Source organism: Pholis gunnellus, assembly GCF_910591455.1.
Source record: "Pholis gunnellus genome assembly, chromosome: 12".
NCBI lineage: Eukaryota > Metazoa > Chordata > Actinopteri > Perciformes > Pholidae > Pholis > Pholis gunnellus.
Genome location: NC_136539.1, coordinates 23578723 through 23593188, shown reverse-complemented (window position 1 = coordinate 23593188; position 14466 = coordinate 23578723). Strand labels below are relative to the sequence as shown.

The 14466-nt window shown below is 40.7% G+C and overlaps 1 protein-coding gene across 15 annotated transcripts in view; it reads left to right on the top strand.

Moving 5' to 3' along the window:
- neb (nebulin) overlaps positions 1-14466 on the top strand; it is an 82056-nt gene that overhangs the window by 29699 nt on the left and 37891 nt on the right. For all 15 annotated transcript variants that reach the window (XM_079169934.1, XM_079169933.1, XM_079169930.1 and 12 more), the window contains exons 46-77: positions 917-1021; positions 1140-1247; positions 1344-1655; positions 3144-3347; positions 3497-3601; positions 3840-3947; positions 4044-4355; positions 4466-4669; positions 4819-4923; positions 5035-5142; positions 5230-5541; positions 5647-5850; positions 5977-6081; positions 6193-6300; positions 6779-7090; positions 7178-7381; positions 7483-7587; positions 7694-7801; positions 7897-8208; positions 8313-8516; positions 9402-9506; positions 9722-9829; positions 9952-10263; positions 11084-11287; positions 11387-11491; positions 11669-11776; positions 11861-12172; positions 12311-12415; positions 12579-12677; positions 13429-13530; positions 13628-13735; positions 13823-14134. In XM_079169934.1, the coding sequence (XP_079026060.1) occupies positions 917-1021; positions 1140-1247; positions 1344-1655; positions 3144-3347; positions 3497-3601; positions 3840-3947; positions 4044-4355; positions 4466-4669; positions 4819-4923; positions 5035-5142; positions 5230-5541; positions 5647-5850; positions 5977-6081; positions 6193-6300; positions 6779-7090; positions 7178-7381; positions 7483-7587; positions 7694-7801; positions 7897-8208; positions 8313-8516; positions 9402-9506; positions 9722-9829; positions 9952-10263; positions 11084-11287; positions 11387-11491; positions 11669-11776; positions 11861-12172; positions 12311-12415; positions 12579-12677; positions 13429-13530; positions 13628-13735; positions 13823-14134 (5625 nt within the window). The remainder of the gene's footprint in view (positions 1-916; positions 1022-1139; positions 1248-1343; positions 1656-3143; positions 3348-3496; positions 3602-3839; positions 3948-4043; positions 4356-4465; positions 4670-4818; positions 4924-5034; positions 5143-5229; positions 5542-5646; positions 5851-5976; positions 6082-6192; positions 6301-6778; positions 7091-7177; positions 7382-7482; positions 7588-7693; positions 7802-7896; positions 8209-8312; positions 8517-9401; positions 9507-9721; positions 9830-9951; positions 10264-11083; positions 11288-11386; positions 11492-11668; positions 11777-11860; positions 12173-12310; positions 12416-12578; positions 12678-13428; positions 13531-13627; positions 13736-13822; positions 14135-14466) is intronic.

Sequence of the window (14466 nt, the reverse complement as noted above, 5' to 3'; positions counted from 1 at the left end):
TTTGCTTGAAGCAAGCTATTTAATTATAGTTTCCAAAATATTTAAGATTCTCCTGTATACAATGAAAGGGTCAGCATTTATCCTAAATTGTTCTACAACGTTAAAAGAAAATGCCCCAGTTTCTGTGGCTCTGCGAAAAATAAAATCACATCATCTGCATGGAAAGATGATACACGTTCACTATCACTGATGTTTAAACCTTTAATATTGGTGTTGTCTCTTGCACATGAAGTAAAAAGTTCAGCAATCAATGCAAACAACAACTGTGATAGAGGGCAAACTTGTTGTGTGCCTTTGCTTAAAGAAAATAAATATAAGGATGACCCTTCTGTGATGATTGCTGCCTCGGGGGTTTGTTGTACAGAATATTTCTAATTCAGTCAATATAATCTCAACGTGTACAAAACTGAGATAAAGTTCCAGCCGATCTGTTGAAATATTTCTCTGCTCTACTAGATTCAGCATAATAAATCACATTCAAGACTGAATATTGATCTAAGATCAGTATTGGTTTAATTATGAATGAATGCCAATGAAATCTTCTAAATATTTTTTTGTATGGAAACTATACGAAACAATAACTTTTAATTACAGCCAGAGAAAAGAACAGAGTATAAGTGAATGGATACTTTTTGATGCTGCTGCAGTGTTAATTGATAGATATGTGCATGCTGCAAATATGGGTTTTTTAATTATTATTATTCAGTCAGTTTTATTTTCCATCTCATGTTATGCATTGTATGAATTCTGTTTCTTATTTTTATTTTACTTTATCAAATGTGTTGTATTATTTTCCCTGTTTTCATGTTCATTCTAAGTCTATTTTCCCTTCATGCTAATCAATTTGTGTTGCATTTATTGTATGAAAGATGCTATAAAGATAAAGTTTATATTATTTTCATTATTATTATTACAGCAAGCTTACATTAAAGCCTGGGAGGAAGACAAAACAACCGTTCATCTCATGCCTGATGCAATTGATGTTCAACTGGCCAAAGCAAACAAATCCAACTACAGTCTGGTGAGTCCTCAGACATTTTGAAAATACGTGAAGCTTTTGAAGCAACATACTTAATAATACACCGCCATTTTTCAGAAGATGCTTGAATGTTTTTCATACTTTTTTCCTGTGTTTACAGAAAATGTACAAGCAGGCACATGAAGACGCCAAGAAGAAGGGCTACGACATGCGCCAAGACGCCATTTCTGTTAAAGCAGCAAGGCTTTCCACGGACATTGCCAGTGATGTAAGCTGTTGGATTTTTTAACAATGATAAACACCTACCATACATGTATTTCTGTACAATGTAACCATGGAACTTTGTTTTAAATTGTTCCTGCAGTACAAGTACCACGCAGGATACCGTAAGCAGATCGGCCACCACATCGGTGCTCGATGCGTCCAGGACGACCCTCTGCTCGTGCTGGCTCTGAACTCAGCCAAGATCGCCAGTGACTATCTGTACAAGAAGGACTTCAACAAGTCCAAGACCAAGTTCAACCTGCCGGTGGACATGCTGGCCTTTGAACTGGCCAAGAAGAACCAGATCCAGGTCAACCACGCCAACTACATCACCCGCCTCCACAACTGGACTTGTCTGCCAGACTCCAGTGATGTGGTCCAGGCCAGACGTGCTTATGACATACAGAGTGATGTGAGTTTGAATCCTTGAGTTTATACTGTAGGAAGTTATCATGTTTATAAGTTACATTTTTAGAGTTTTGGAATATCTTTCACCAGTGGTATCTCTAAAAAGAAAAAAAAAATGTTTTCAGCTTTGTGACGATGTATTTTCCAGCTGATCCAAGAGGATTTTTAAAGAGTTTATTTACCTGAAGTAGGAAGAGGATTTTCTCAACAGATAAAGAAACACTTCATCATTCAGTTTATCATGAACATTTAACATCAACACATAAAGGAACACTTCATCCTTCAGTTTATCACAAACATTCAACATCAACACATAAAGGAACACTTCATCCTTCAGTTTATCACAAACATTCATCATCAACACATAAAGGAACACTTCATCCTTCAGTTTATCACAAACATTCATCATCAACACATAAAGGAACACTTCATCCTTCAGTTTATCACAAACATTCATCATCAACACATAAAGGAACACTTCATCCTTCAGTTTATCACAAACATTCATCATCAACACATAAAGGAACACTTCATCCTTCAGTTTATCACAAACATTCATCATCAACACATAAAGAAACACTTCATCCTTCAGTTTATCACAAACATTCAACATCAACACATAAAGGAACACTTCATCCTTCAGTTTATCACAAACATTCATCATCAACACATAAAGAAACACTTCATCTTTCAGTTTATCACAAACATTCATCATCAACACATAAAGAAACACTTCATCCTTCAGTTTATCACAAACATTCAACATCAACACATAAAGGAACACTTCATCCTTCAGTTTATCACAAACATTCATCATCAACACATAAAGGAACACTTCATCTTTCAGTTTATCACAAACATTCATCATCAACACATAAAGGAACACTTCATCCTTCAGTTTATCACAAACATTCATCATCAACACATAAAGGAACACTTCATCCTTCAGTTTATCACAAACATTCATCATCAACACATAAAGGAACACTTCATCTTTCAGTTTATCACAAACATTCATCATCAACACATAAAGGAACACTTCATCTTTCAGTTTATCACAAACATTCATCATCAACACATAAAGGAACACTTCATCCTTCAGTTTATCACAAACATTCAACATCAACACATAAAGGAACACTTCATCTTTCAGTTTATCACAAACATTCAACATCAACACATAAAGGAACACTTCATCCTTCAGTTTATCACAAACATTCATCATCAACACATAAAGGAACACTTCATCCTTCAGTTTATCACAAACATTCATCATCAACACATAAAGGAACACTTCATCTTTCAGTTTAACTTTGAGATGTAGTGGAGTTAAAAGTATAATATTTAACTCTGAGATGTAGTGGAGGGAAGTAGAAAGCAGCAGAACATGGAAATACTCAATTAAAGTAAAAGTACCTTAAATGTATACTTAAGTGCAGTACTTACATTCCCCGACTGCCTTTCACCATAATAAACTCTTTGTTTGGTCCAGAATGTTTACAAGGAGGATCTGAAGATGATGCAGGGCATCGGGTGGGTGCCTATAGGTTCACTGGATGTTGAGAAGGCAAAGAAAGCAGGCGACGCCCTAAATGAGAGAAAGTATCGTCAACCCCCGACCAACTTCAAATTCAAACTCACCACTGAAGACATGCCCATGGTGTTGGCTAAGGCCAACGCTCAGGTTATGAACAAGGTATGAAATCATTAATCCTCTCAGAGAAGTAGGTGTAAATAATACAAAATGACTCTGTTGAACTATTTCTCTTCTCCTCTCATAAAACCCTAACTTGCAGAGTACATAATATGAATAAGCTCTCATATCTTTGGTTTTTATGACTACAGAAATCATATGTTGAAGCCTGGGAGAATCAGAAGTCACAGATCCACATCATGCCCGACGCTATGGATGTTCTTCTAGCCAAAGCCAACAATGTCAACTACAGCTTGGTAAGTGGAGAATTTAACATATAAGAGTAAAGCAACACCTCACGTATGGATTATATAATAATAATACAATGTATTTATACAGTACTTTTTTAAAAGGCTACAAATTAGGACTCGAAGATATTCTATATTAATAAGGATATTTCTTTCATTTATAAACACATACCTAATATATCTCAGTCCTACTTTGAATGGACAATGCATTTACTTATGTCTGTTGGGCATTTGTGTTTGTTTGCAGAAAAAGTACAAGCAGGCAAATGAAGACTCCAAGAAGAAGGGCTACGACATGCGCCAAGACGCCGTTTCTGTTAAAGCAGCAAGGCTTTCCACGGACATTGCCAGTGATGTAAGCTGTTGGGTTTTTTAACAATGATAAACACCTACCATACATGTATTTCTGTACAATGTAACCATGGAACTTTGTTTTAAATTGTTCCTGCAGTACAAGTACCACGCAGGATACCGTAAGCAGATCGGCCACCACATCGGTGCTCGCTGCGTCCAGGACGACCCTCTGCTCGTGCTGGCTCTGAACTCAGCCAAGATCGCCAGTGACTTGCTGTACAAGAAGGACTTCAACCAGTCCAAGACCAAGTTCAACCTGCCGGTGGACATGCTGGCCTTTGAACTGGCCAAGAAGAACCAGATCCAGGTCAACCACGCCAACTACATCACCCGCCTCCACAACTGGACTTGTCTGCCAGACTCCAGTGATGTGGTCCAGGCCAGACGTGCTTATGACATACAGAGTGATGTGAGTATGAATCCTTGAGTTCATATTAGGAAGTTGTCATTTTTATGAATGTACATTTTTTATGTTTTGGAATATCTTTCACCATAATAAACTCTTTCTGTTTGGTCCAGAATGTTTACAAGGAGGATCTGAAGATGATGCAGGGCATCGGGTGGGTGCCTATAGGTTCACTGGATGTTGAGAAGGCAAAGAAAGCAGGCGACGCCCTAAATGAGAGAAAGTATCGTCAACCCCCGACCAACTTCAAATTCAAACTCACCACTGAAGACATGCCCATGGTGTTGGCTAAGGCCAACGCTCAGGTTATGAACAAGGTATGAAATCATTAATCCTCTCAGAGAAGTAGGTGTAAATAATACAAAATGACTCTGTTGAACTATTTCTCTTCTCCTCTCATAAAACCCTAACTTGCAGAGTACATAATATGAATAAGCTCTCATATCTTTGGTTTTTATGACTACAGAAATCATATGTTGAAGCCTGGGAGAATCAGAAGCCACAGATCCACATCATGCCCGACGCTATGGATGTTCTTCTAGCCAAAGCCAACAATGTCAACTACAGCTTGGTAAGTGGAGAATTTAATAATTATGGTGGTGCTTCAACTCGTATTCATGGATTACTTTCAGTGGTAAATTGATATACTTAACGTCTCTGGGATGATTGTGTTTGTGTACAGAAAAAGTACAAACAGGCAAATGAAGACTCCAAGAAGAAGGGCTACGACATGCGCGAGGACGCCATTTCTGTTAAAGCAGCAAGGCTTTCCACGGACATCGCCAGTGATGTAAGTGTTTCATTTTATATATTTAAATGCAAATTGACAAGTAGGGCTGCAACAACTAGTATATGTATTATTACATTTTTCCTCCAGTACAAGTACCACGCAGGATACCGTAAGCAGATCGGCCACCACATCGGTGCTCGATGCGTCCAGGACGACCCTCTGCTCGTGCTGGCTCTGAACTCAGCCAAGATCGCCAGTGACTATCTGTACAAGAAGGACTTCAACAAGTCCAAGACCAAGTTCAACCTGCCGGTGGACATGCTGGCCTTTGAACTGGCCAAGAAGAACCAGATCCAGGTCAACCACGCCAACTACATCACCCGCCTCCACAACTGGACTTGTCTGCCAGACTCCAGTGACGTCGTCCAGGCCAGACGTGCTTATGACATACAGAGTGATGTGAGTGTAGCTTCCCTGCTAATTTATTTTCTCTTCTTTTTTTATGTCAAGTTCATGCTGCCAAGTATGTCAGGAGTTTAATTTTGCGTTACTGCGCCTCCATAGGCCGTCTACAAAGCTGACCTGAAGTGGCTCCAGGGCCTGGGCTGGGTCCCCATTGGCTCAGTCGAGGTGGAACAAGCCAAGAAGGCTGGAGACGCCTTAAATGAAAGGAAGTACCGCCAGCAGCCCTGGAAGATTCCCTTCACCAGCACCACAGAAGCCATGAACATCGTACTGGCAAAGAATAACGCTTTGACCATGAACAAGGTCAGAGTTTGTAATTGTATTGGTTGAAATGAAAGGTTCTATAGTACATAGTGACTACCTTGCTTTACAATGGAGATCTCTCCAGTTGATACCATCACGTAACAAAATATTTGTGGTTTGTTCCAGCGCCTCTACACCGAGGCATGGGAGAAAGACAAGATCAACGTGCACATCCAACCTGACACGCCCGAGATCGTCCTCTCTCAGCAGAACTCTATCAACATGAGCAAGGTTGGGTTTGTGGAAAGCCTGGAGCTCTCCAGAATTAAGTGCCACGATGAGACCTCCATTTGTTAAAACAGTTCACAAAAGTATCCTTAAAAAGTATGTTCTACTTTTCAGAAACTGTACAGACAAGGTTTTGAGGCCACCATCAACAAAGGCTATTTCCTCCCTGTGGATGCAGTGTCTGTCAAGGCTGCCAAGGCCTCCAGGGACATCATCAGTGATGTAAGTGACTCAGACTGAATACTGAATCAAATATCTGTTTGTATTTGATTGAATAGGACTGTACCGCATACTTAGAAGCTTCGAAGCTTTATCCATAACATTGACATGTTGTGAATCTTTACACGCAATGTTTTTGTAACATAGAAATAATAACAACATGTTTTATTGAACAAAATATTCTGCTTTAGTCCTTATTTGTTGGCGTTAAGCCTTTCAAAATCAACGTCTTTACTGCAGTCAAAACTGTTCACTCTCTTGCACCCACCTGTATTATTGGTGCGGTCTAGCAGCAATCTAACAGTATCATAAATTACATTTAAGCTATATAACCACAAAATCATATATTCCATTCAAAGCTGTGTTTGAAGCTTTGAATTACATTACATTCGGTACAGCCCAATGATTGACACACTGGTATTACACATAATGTGAGGGTTGTTCTACTTGTAACTAAAACATTTTATGCTAATATCCTCAGTACAAATACAAGGTGGGATACCGTAAGCAGGTGGGCCACCACATCGGCGCTCGCTGTGTCCAGGACGACCCTCTGATCATGCTGGCCATGAACTCCGGCATGATCGCCAGTGATGTCCTCTACAAGAAGGACTTCAACAAGTCCAAGACCAAGTACAACCTGCCGGCAGACATGCTGACTCTTGAGCTGGCCAAGAAGTGCCAGATCCAAGTCAACGACTTCAACTACAGAACTCATCTGCACAACTGGACCTGCCTGCCAGACTCCAATGATGTGGTCCAGGCCAGAAAGGCTTACGACCTGCAGAGTGATGTGAGGCCCTCCTTTTGACACATTCAACATGTCTCAACATGCCTTTTATCGACCGTGCTTAATGTGTTTAAATGCTTTTCCCAACAGGCTGTATACAAAGCCGACTTGGATGAGATCGTGGGCGTAGGATGGGTCCCCATTGGTTCACTTGATGTGTTGAAGGCCCAGCGTGCTGGAAGAATTCTCAGCGACCATCTCTACAAGCTGAAACCAGACACACAGAAATTTACAACTGACATGACTTCTATCCCCATGGTCTTGGCCAAAGCGAACGCCGCAACCATCGACAAGGTAAAGAATATCACATCCCTCGTTTTATGAATTTGACACATTTGTTCCATCTTTTCCTGGTGTTTACAATTTGTGTTTTCTTTTTGTGTTTCTCGCCACAGAAAAGCTACACTGCTGCTTGGGAGGCTGACAAGGTTAAGAACCATGTGATCTATGACTTACCTGAGATTCTGCTCTCTAGAGCCAATGCTTACAACATCAGCAAGGTACGTTTTGGTCTGTTCTGGGTGTTACACATCCATGTCAGAAAATATCCGTGTTGTATGTGATTTTCATTTTTATAACTAAACTTTTTTTTCTTTTCGCTGATAGAAAATATACAGGGAAGGTGTTGAGGAGATGTTTAGGAAGGGCTACGACATTAAGACCGATGCCGTCTCTATTGTTGCTGCCAAACGTGGAAGAGAAATCATCAGTGACGTACGTAACATATGAATGAATTCTCTCTGATAGTGACTTGTGCTTATTTGTGCCATATTCTGTTAATCATCACTTCATTCTTTCTCTCTACACAGTACAAATACAAGGTGGGATACCGTAAGCAGTTGGGCCACCACATCGGTGCTCGCTGCGTCCAGGACGACCCTCTGATCATGCTGGCCATGAACTCAGCCAAGATCGCCAGTGACGCCCTGTACAAGAAGGACTTCAACCAGTCCAAGACCAAGTACAACCTGCCGGCAGACATGCTGACTCTGGAGCTGGCCAAGAAGTGCCAGATCCAAGTCAACGACTTCAACTACAGAACTCATCTGCACAACTGGACCTGCCTGCCTGACTCCACTGATGTGGTCCAGGCCAGAAAGGCTTACGACCTCCAGAGCGACGTGAGCAATAAAGAAATCCTTTAGAATGTGTTTTGCTGAAAACTGCAAAGAGTTTTTCTCCAAAAAGAGAACTCAATGTTTGTCCTCCCCGCTGTGATTCTTAGGCTGTTTACAAGGCCGACTTGGAATGGATCAGGGGAACAGGTTGGGTGCCAATCGGTTCAGTTGATGTGGAAAAAGCCAAGAAAGCGTCCGAGATCCTGAGCGAGATTAAGTACCGTCAGCCTGCCACCGGCTTCAAATTCACCGCCCAGACAACTGACATGCCATATGTCCTGGCTCAGACCAATGCCCAAACCATGGACAAGGTAGTATTTAGTGTTATTTCAATGTATTTTATTTATTGATTTATTCTTCTTTATTATTTTCGTTTTCTTTTGTGGGAGTGTTCTTAAATTATAAAACAATTCCTCAAGAAGCTTGTTTCGTTCAACCCCCCCCCCCCGCCCACGCCATCTTTTGGAAGTCGGTTTGTGCGTGCTGCTAATCAACAAAGCACACATTTAATTGAACAGCAAATCTGTGTTGAAATCTCCAGGAGGAGAGCTCATTTATGTTAACGTTAGCTGTTAGATGCTAGCAACTAGTGGGCAAATCAGTGCTGCTTTGCTAGATAATCGAGCTAACTGCTAACGTCAACAGAGGTTGCATTGAGTTACACTCATGCGTTCAAGCTCCATTCTGTAAAAATGAGTCTTGGGTGAAGTTAAATTGTAAGATGTGTTCAAATGTAATTTTGTACAGTTCAAAATTGTAATAAATCCAGTTGTTTGATGGAGACTTTTAGCTAGCTCTAAGCAGCTTATGATATATTGAAACTACTAATGCCAAGATGTTTTTTTATCAAAGCACTAAATGGGTTCAGTTTTGACAGTTCATTTTATTGTATGCAATTTAAGCAATAAAAAGGAAAAAGGAAACCAATTAGTTTTTCGGTATAACTTTGTTTAGTTACTATTATTGCTCCTTAATGAAGCAGAAGTATTTTTCATGATGGACTAATCAGTAGAATACTGAATAACTAAAATAACCAATAGCTGCGGCTCTAAACCAAATCTTTGGTATTTTGTTTCAGTTGTTTGACCCCAAAGAGGATAAGTTGTTTTTAGGCAAAGCTCTGTTTGCTTCATGATATTGTTCTATGACTCAGACAAGTCACTTCTCACTAAACCGTGTCACTATGCTGTTTGCAGAAAGCCTACACTTCTGCCTGGGAGAAGGACAAGATCAGCATCCACGTCATGCCCGACACCCCCGAGATCGTCCTGGCCAAGCAGAACAAAATCAACACCAGTCTGGTAATGCAGTGCCTCGTCATGTAGCTGTAGAACCAGTAATCACGAGTGATCATATCAGTAATTGTTAGCTTTATCTTAATCAGTTAAGAGTGCTAAAGTTTGAAGAATGAATATTGACATATAATTGTTGACCTTAAAGGAAATTGGTATTTTTTACCATGGTGTATATATATATATATAACAGACACCCTAACTATATCATTCCTTTTTCCCAGAAACAATATCGTGAAGGTTATATGGACGCCATAAACAAAGGCTACTACCTTCCCAAAGATGCAATTTCTGTTAAAGCAGCCAAAGCCTCCCGAGACATCATCAGTGATGTAAGTCTGAACCTCTCGTTTTCATATTCACTTCACAAGCTGAATTCTTCTGCAGAATGTTTTTTATTTGTTTTTGTCAATAAAACTAATAAAAAATACTTCCATTCCAAAAAAAACTTCAGTACAAATACAAGGCCGGTTACCGCAAGCAATGTGGGCATCACATCGGTGCACTCAGCGTCCGAGACGACCCTCTGATCATGTTGGCCGCTAACGCAGCCAGGATCTCCAGCGACAACATCTACAAGAAGGACTTCAACATGAACAAGACCAAGTACAACCTGCCAGGCGACATGGTGGCGATTGAACTGGCCAAGAAGTGCCAGCAACAAGTGAACGACTTCAACTACAGAACTCACTTACACCAGTGGACCTGCCTGCCGGACTCCACGGATGTGGTCCAGGCTAGAAAGGCCTACGACCTACAGAGCGATGTGAGTACATGGGAAGCTGGAGAGGATTGGTTTGGAGTTTATTTTTAGCTCTTATCGTATTTGTTACACCTATAAGCGTCATTAGCACATGAAGTTACATTTGTTTTCGTGGCCATGCTAACTCATACTCAGAGTTGTAGCATTCTGTATGTACAGTATGTTGGTTTCATTGATAGTCAGATCCCTCCTTACATTTTGAACCAAGATCTGCATCCAACAAATTAAAGGAAAATCCGATTTTCTTAGACATCCCGTAGTCGGACAAATGAATGAATGAACTTTATTCATGTAGCACCTTTCATAAGAATGAGGTTTATAATTTTGCTTATTTTCGCTACGATTCAGCAGCAAGAACAAAAAGCACAAGTTTAAAAAGCCGTACAAATCCACAAAAAGGAAAGAAGAAAGTTAGTGTCTCTATTATTTAGAAATAAGAGAAAATCATAAAAGATTAAAAACAGACAGCTGATGGATGGATGGATGGATGGATGGATGGATGGATGGATGGATGGATGGATGGATGGATGGATGGATGGATGGATGGATGGATGGATGGATGCTTTATTCATCCACAAGGGGAAATTTGTTTGTTACAGCAGCAAAAAATGTACTTATATCCAGACGAGTTATCAAGCTTTAAACATTGATTGTCTGGTTGTCTTAAGTTCAGTTGTCAGAATCGACTCAAGTTCTACAGAAATCAGACAGAATCACGACCGTTTTAGAGCAACAGGTGTTTCAGTTTAACCAGTGACCGTGTTAACTGGTGACTGAAAGTCAACAGTATTTGTTGGGGTTTGAACTGCTTTCTGTTTTCCAGGCCGTGTATAAAGCCGACATGGAGTGGCTGAGGGGATGCGGCTGGTCACCGCATGACTCCGTGGACGTCGTCAAAGCTAGAAACGCTCAGGCCATCATCAACGAGAGGCTCTACCGCCAGCCCCCGAGCTCTGTGAAGTTCACCAGCGTGGTCGACCTCCCGGAGATCGTCTTGTCCAAGCAGAACGCTTACAACATCAGTGATGTGAGTAATAACACGTTTAAAACTGTATACATATTGTTGCACAAATATCTTCATAAATGAGAAGTTAATGTTTGTCTTTTTTTTCTATCTTTCTAACAGAGGAAGTATAGAGAAGTCTGGGATAAAGACAAGCTCTCTTTCCGCCTGCCAGTTGACACCCCCGCCGCTGTGCTGTCCAAAGCCAACGCTATCAGCATCAGCAACGTAAGTTTGCATAATTACAAGATCTGCATGAGTTCTGCAGGTGCTGAAACTCTTAAAACTTTACATAAATATCTTCAAACTATACACATATCAGTGCATGATCCCTATGAGTTTCATCTGCTGATGATGACTATGTATTTCAGTGTTTTTGATCAAATGTTTTTTTGCTGTGTGCAGAAACTGTACACACAGGCATGGGACGACCAGAAGGCCAAGGGCTACCACATCAAGCAGGATGCCATCGCCGTGCTGAAGGCTAGAGCTTCCAGAGATATCATCAGTGACGTAAGAAGAGAACTCTGGATGAGGTTTAAACACAGATTCATAAATGAGACACTTTCTTCATTCAGTCTTTCATCTGTTTTTTAGTACAAGTACCACGCAGAATACCGTAAGCAGGTGGGCCACCACATCGGCGCTCGCTGCGTCCAGGACGACCCTCTGATCATGCTGGCCATGAACTCGGCCAAGATCGCCAGTGACGCCCTGTACAAGAAGGACTTCAACCAGTCCAAGACCAAGTACAACCTGCCGGCAGACATGCTGACTCTGGAGCTGGCCAAGAAGTGCCAGATCCAAGTCAACGACTTCAACTACAGAACTCTTCTGCACAACTGGACCTGTCTGCCGGACTCCAACGACGTGGTCCAAGCCAGAAAGGCTTACGACCTGCAGAGCGATGTAGGTTCACGTGGATATTCAAACATTTATTGGATCTTTTTTAACGATATGTAAACTCCTAATTTAGCCCATGAAATGCTCACATTGTGATTATTTTCTGTATAAACACGTAAACATGCGTCTGCTTTGCGTCCTCAGGCTGTGTACAAAGCTGACTTGGAGTGGCTCCGTGGATGTGGATGGGTGCCACACGAGTCTGTGAATGTTATGAAGGTGAAACATGCACAGCAGGTCCTGGCTGAGGTAAGTACCACTACAATTTGACTTTTTTTATTTCTCGTGAAATCTCAGACATTTATATACATTTGTAAATAAAATCTATAGATTTTAAAAAAGACAAAAAAATTCATCTTTTATTGAATTAGCTGAATTATTGTTCTTATGTATCTTTCTTGCTTCTTTACAGAGAGGCTACCGTGTCAAGTTGGATGATCAGAAATTCACATGTCCAACTGACAGAGTGGACATGGTTTGTGCTAAGAATGCTGCCGGAGTCCTCAACGAGGTGAGGATGACAAAATATATGCAGTTGGCCTCTATGGCAGCATTTCATTCGTCTCTGTGGAGAAAACTAAATTAAATTGTTATTTTTAAAGTTTGGCTTATTTTTTAAGATATAAACAAAGATAAAGGTGAAGACCTGAACACCAGCTAATGTCTCCTAAACAGCCTCGTTATCCGTTAGAAAAGTACGCAGATAAAACAACCAAATAGCAGTAACAGAACAACGGCCAAGAATTTGTCCAAAAAAGGCCTGTTAAGTTTGTATGATTGTTAAAATAAAACACAATACAGAGAATTATATTAAAAGTTCCTAAAACATTTATTTCATGGTGATATCTATTAGTTATACATTATTCCCCAAAATGTCTGTAATTTAACAAAATTCATCTTTATTTTTTTAATGGCTGTTTTCTGATTTATGGAGTGATACAAAGAGATATCTAACATTCCCTCTGTGCAAATATTTGACTCTAATGTGTCAACAAATGAAACAAGAATTTTGAACCTGGTTTTATCTCATGTTCACATTTATGTTCTGGTAATAAAAAAGCCTCATTTGGATATTAAAACATAAACTTTCAGAAAAACTTGTAACTCAAAAAATAATTTGTAAGTAATAACTGTGGAGGTTTCATTGTGATCTCTACTAGTTCAAATGTTTACCCTTAGATTGGGAACCAGTGACACAATTGTGACGTGAAAAGTGTAGGTTTCTTTCTGGTAACTGAATTTTGATTTATCGCTCTGCTCAGGCTAAATATCGTGAGGCCTGGCACAAGGACAAGACCAAGTACACGATCTTAGACACCCCAGTGCTCGCCACAGCCAGAGAGGTGGCGAAGAACATTCACCCGGTAAGACCAGCTCCTCAGCAAGTCAACAATACTTTGTCCTGTACCAAATAAGCATGACATCATTATTGACCCGAATAACTACTTCCATCTCTTGCAGAAACTGTACACCAAAGCTTGGGATACGATCAAAGCCACGGGATACTTCATGCCTGGAGATGCTGTTCCAATCAAGCAGTGCATCCAAACGAGTAAAGTTCAGAGTCAAGTGAGTATTTGGGACAAAGTTCTGTTTTTCATAATAACGTTTATTAGAATTGTGGAGCTGAATTTATGATTTCTGTCCGTCCTGTAGCATAAGTACCTCTCGAGTTACCGTAAGCAGTTGGGCCACCACATCGGCGCTCGCTGCGTCGAGGACGACCCTCTGATCATGCTGGCCATGAACTCAGCCAAGATCGCCAGTGACGCCCTGTACAAGAAGGACTTCAACCAGTCCAAGACCAAGTACAACCTGCCGCCAGACATGCTGACTCTGGAGCTGGCCAAGAAGTGCCAGATCCAAGTCAACGACTTCAACTACAGAACCCACCTGCACAACTGGACCTGCATGCCGGACTCCTCCGATGTCATCCAGGCCCGCAAAGCCTACGATCTTCAAAGCGATGTGAGTGCTCATCACGGGACTCCTCTGTCATGTTTTTTTTTAATGAACAATTTGTCATTTTCCAGAAAAAAAAAGGCTACTTCGTGATCTTTAGATTAGGACCAACATGTTTCTCCTGCATAGAGAGAAAGTTGTCTGTAAACAAATCTCATAAAAAATAACTACAGTGCAGAACTTTATGTGAAGATATGTGCACAGTTAGAACATTCCCATTCAGCCCCAGTAACCTCACTTCAGAGGAGGACAGACCTTGTTTATTGTGTGAGCGAGGTGCACTTTTTGTTTTGCTGTCCTATCAAGAAAGGAACCTTCCTTGTAGCAGATTTTATTTT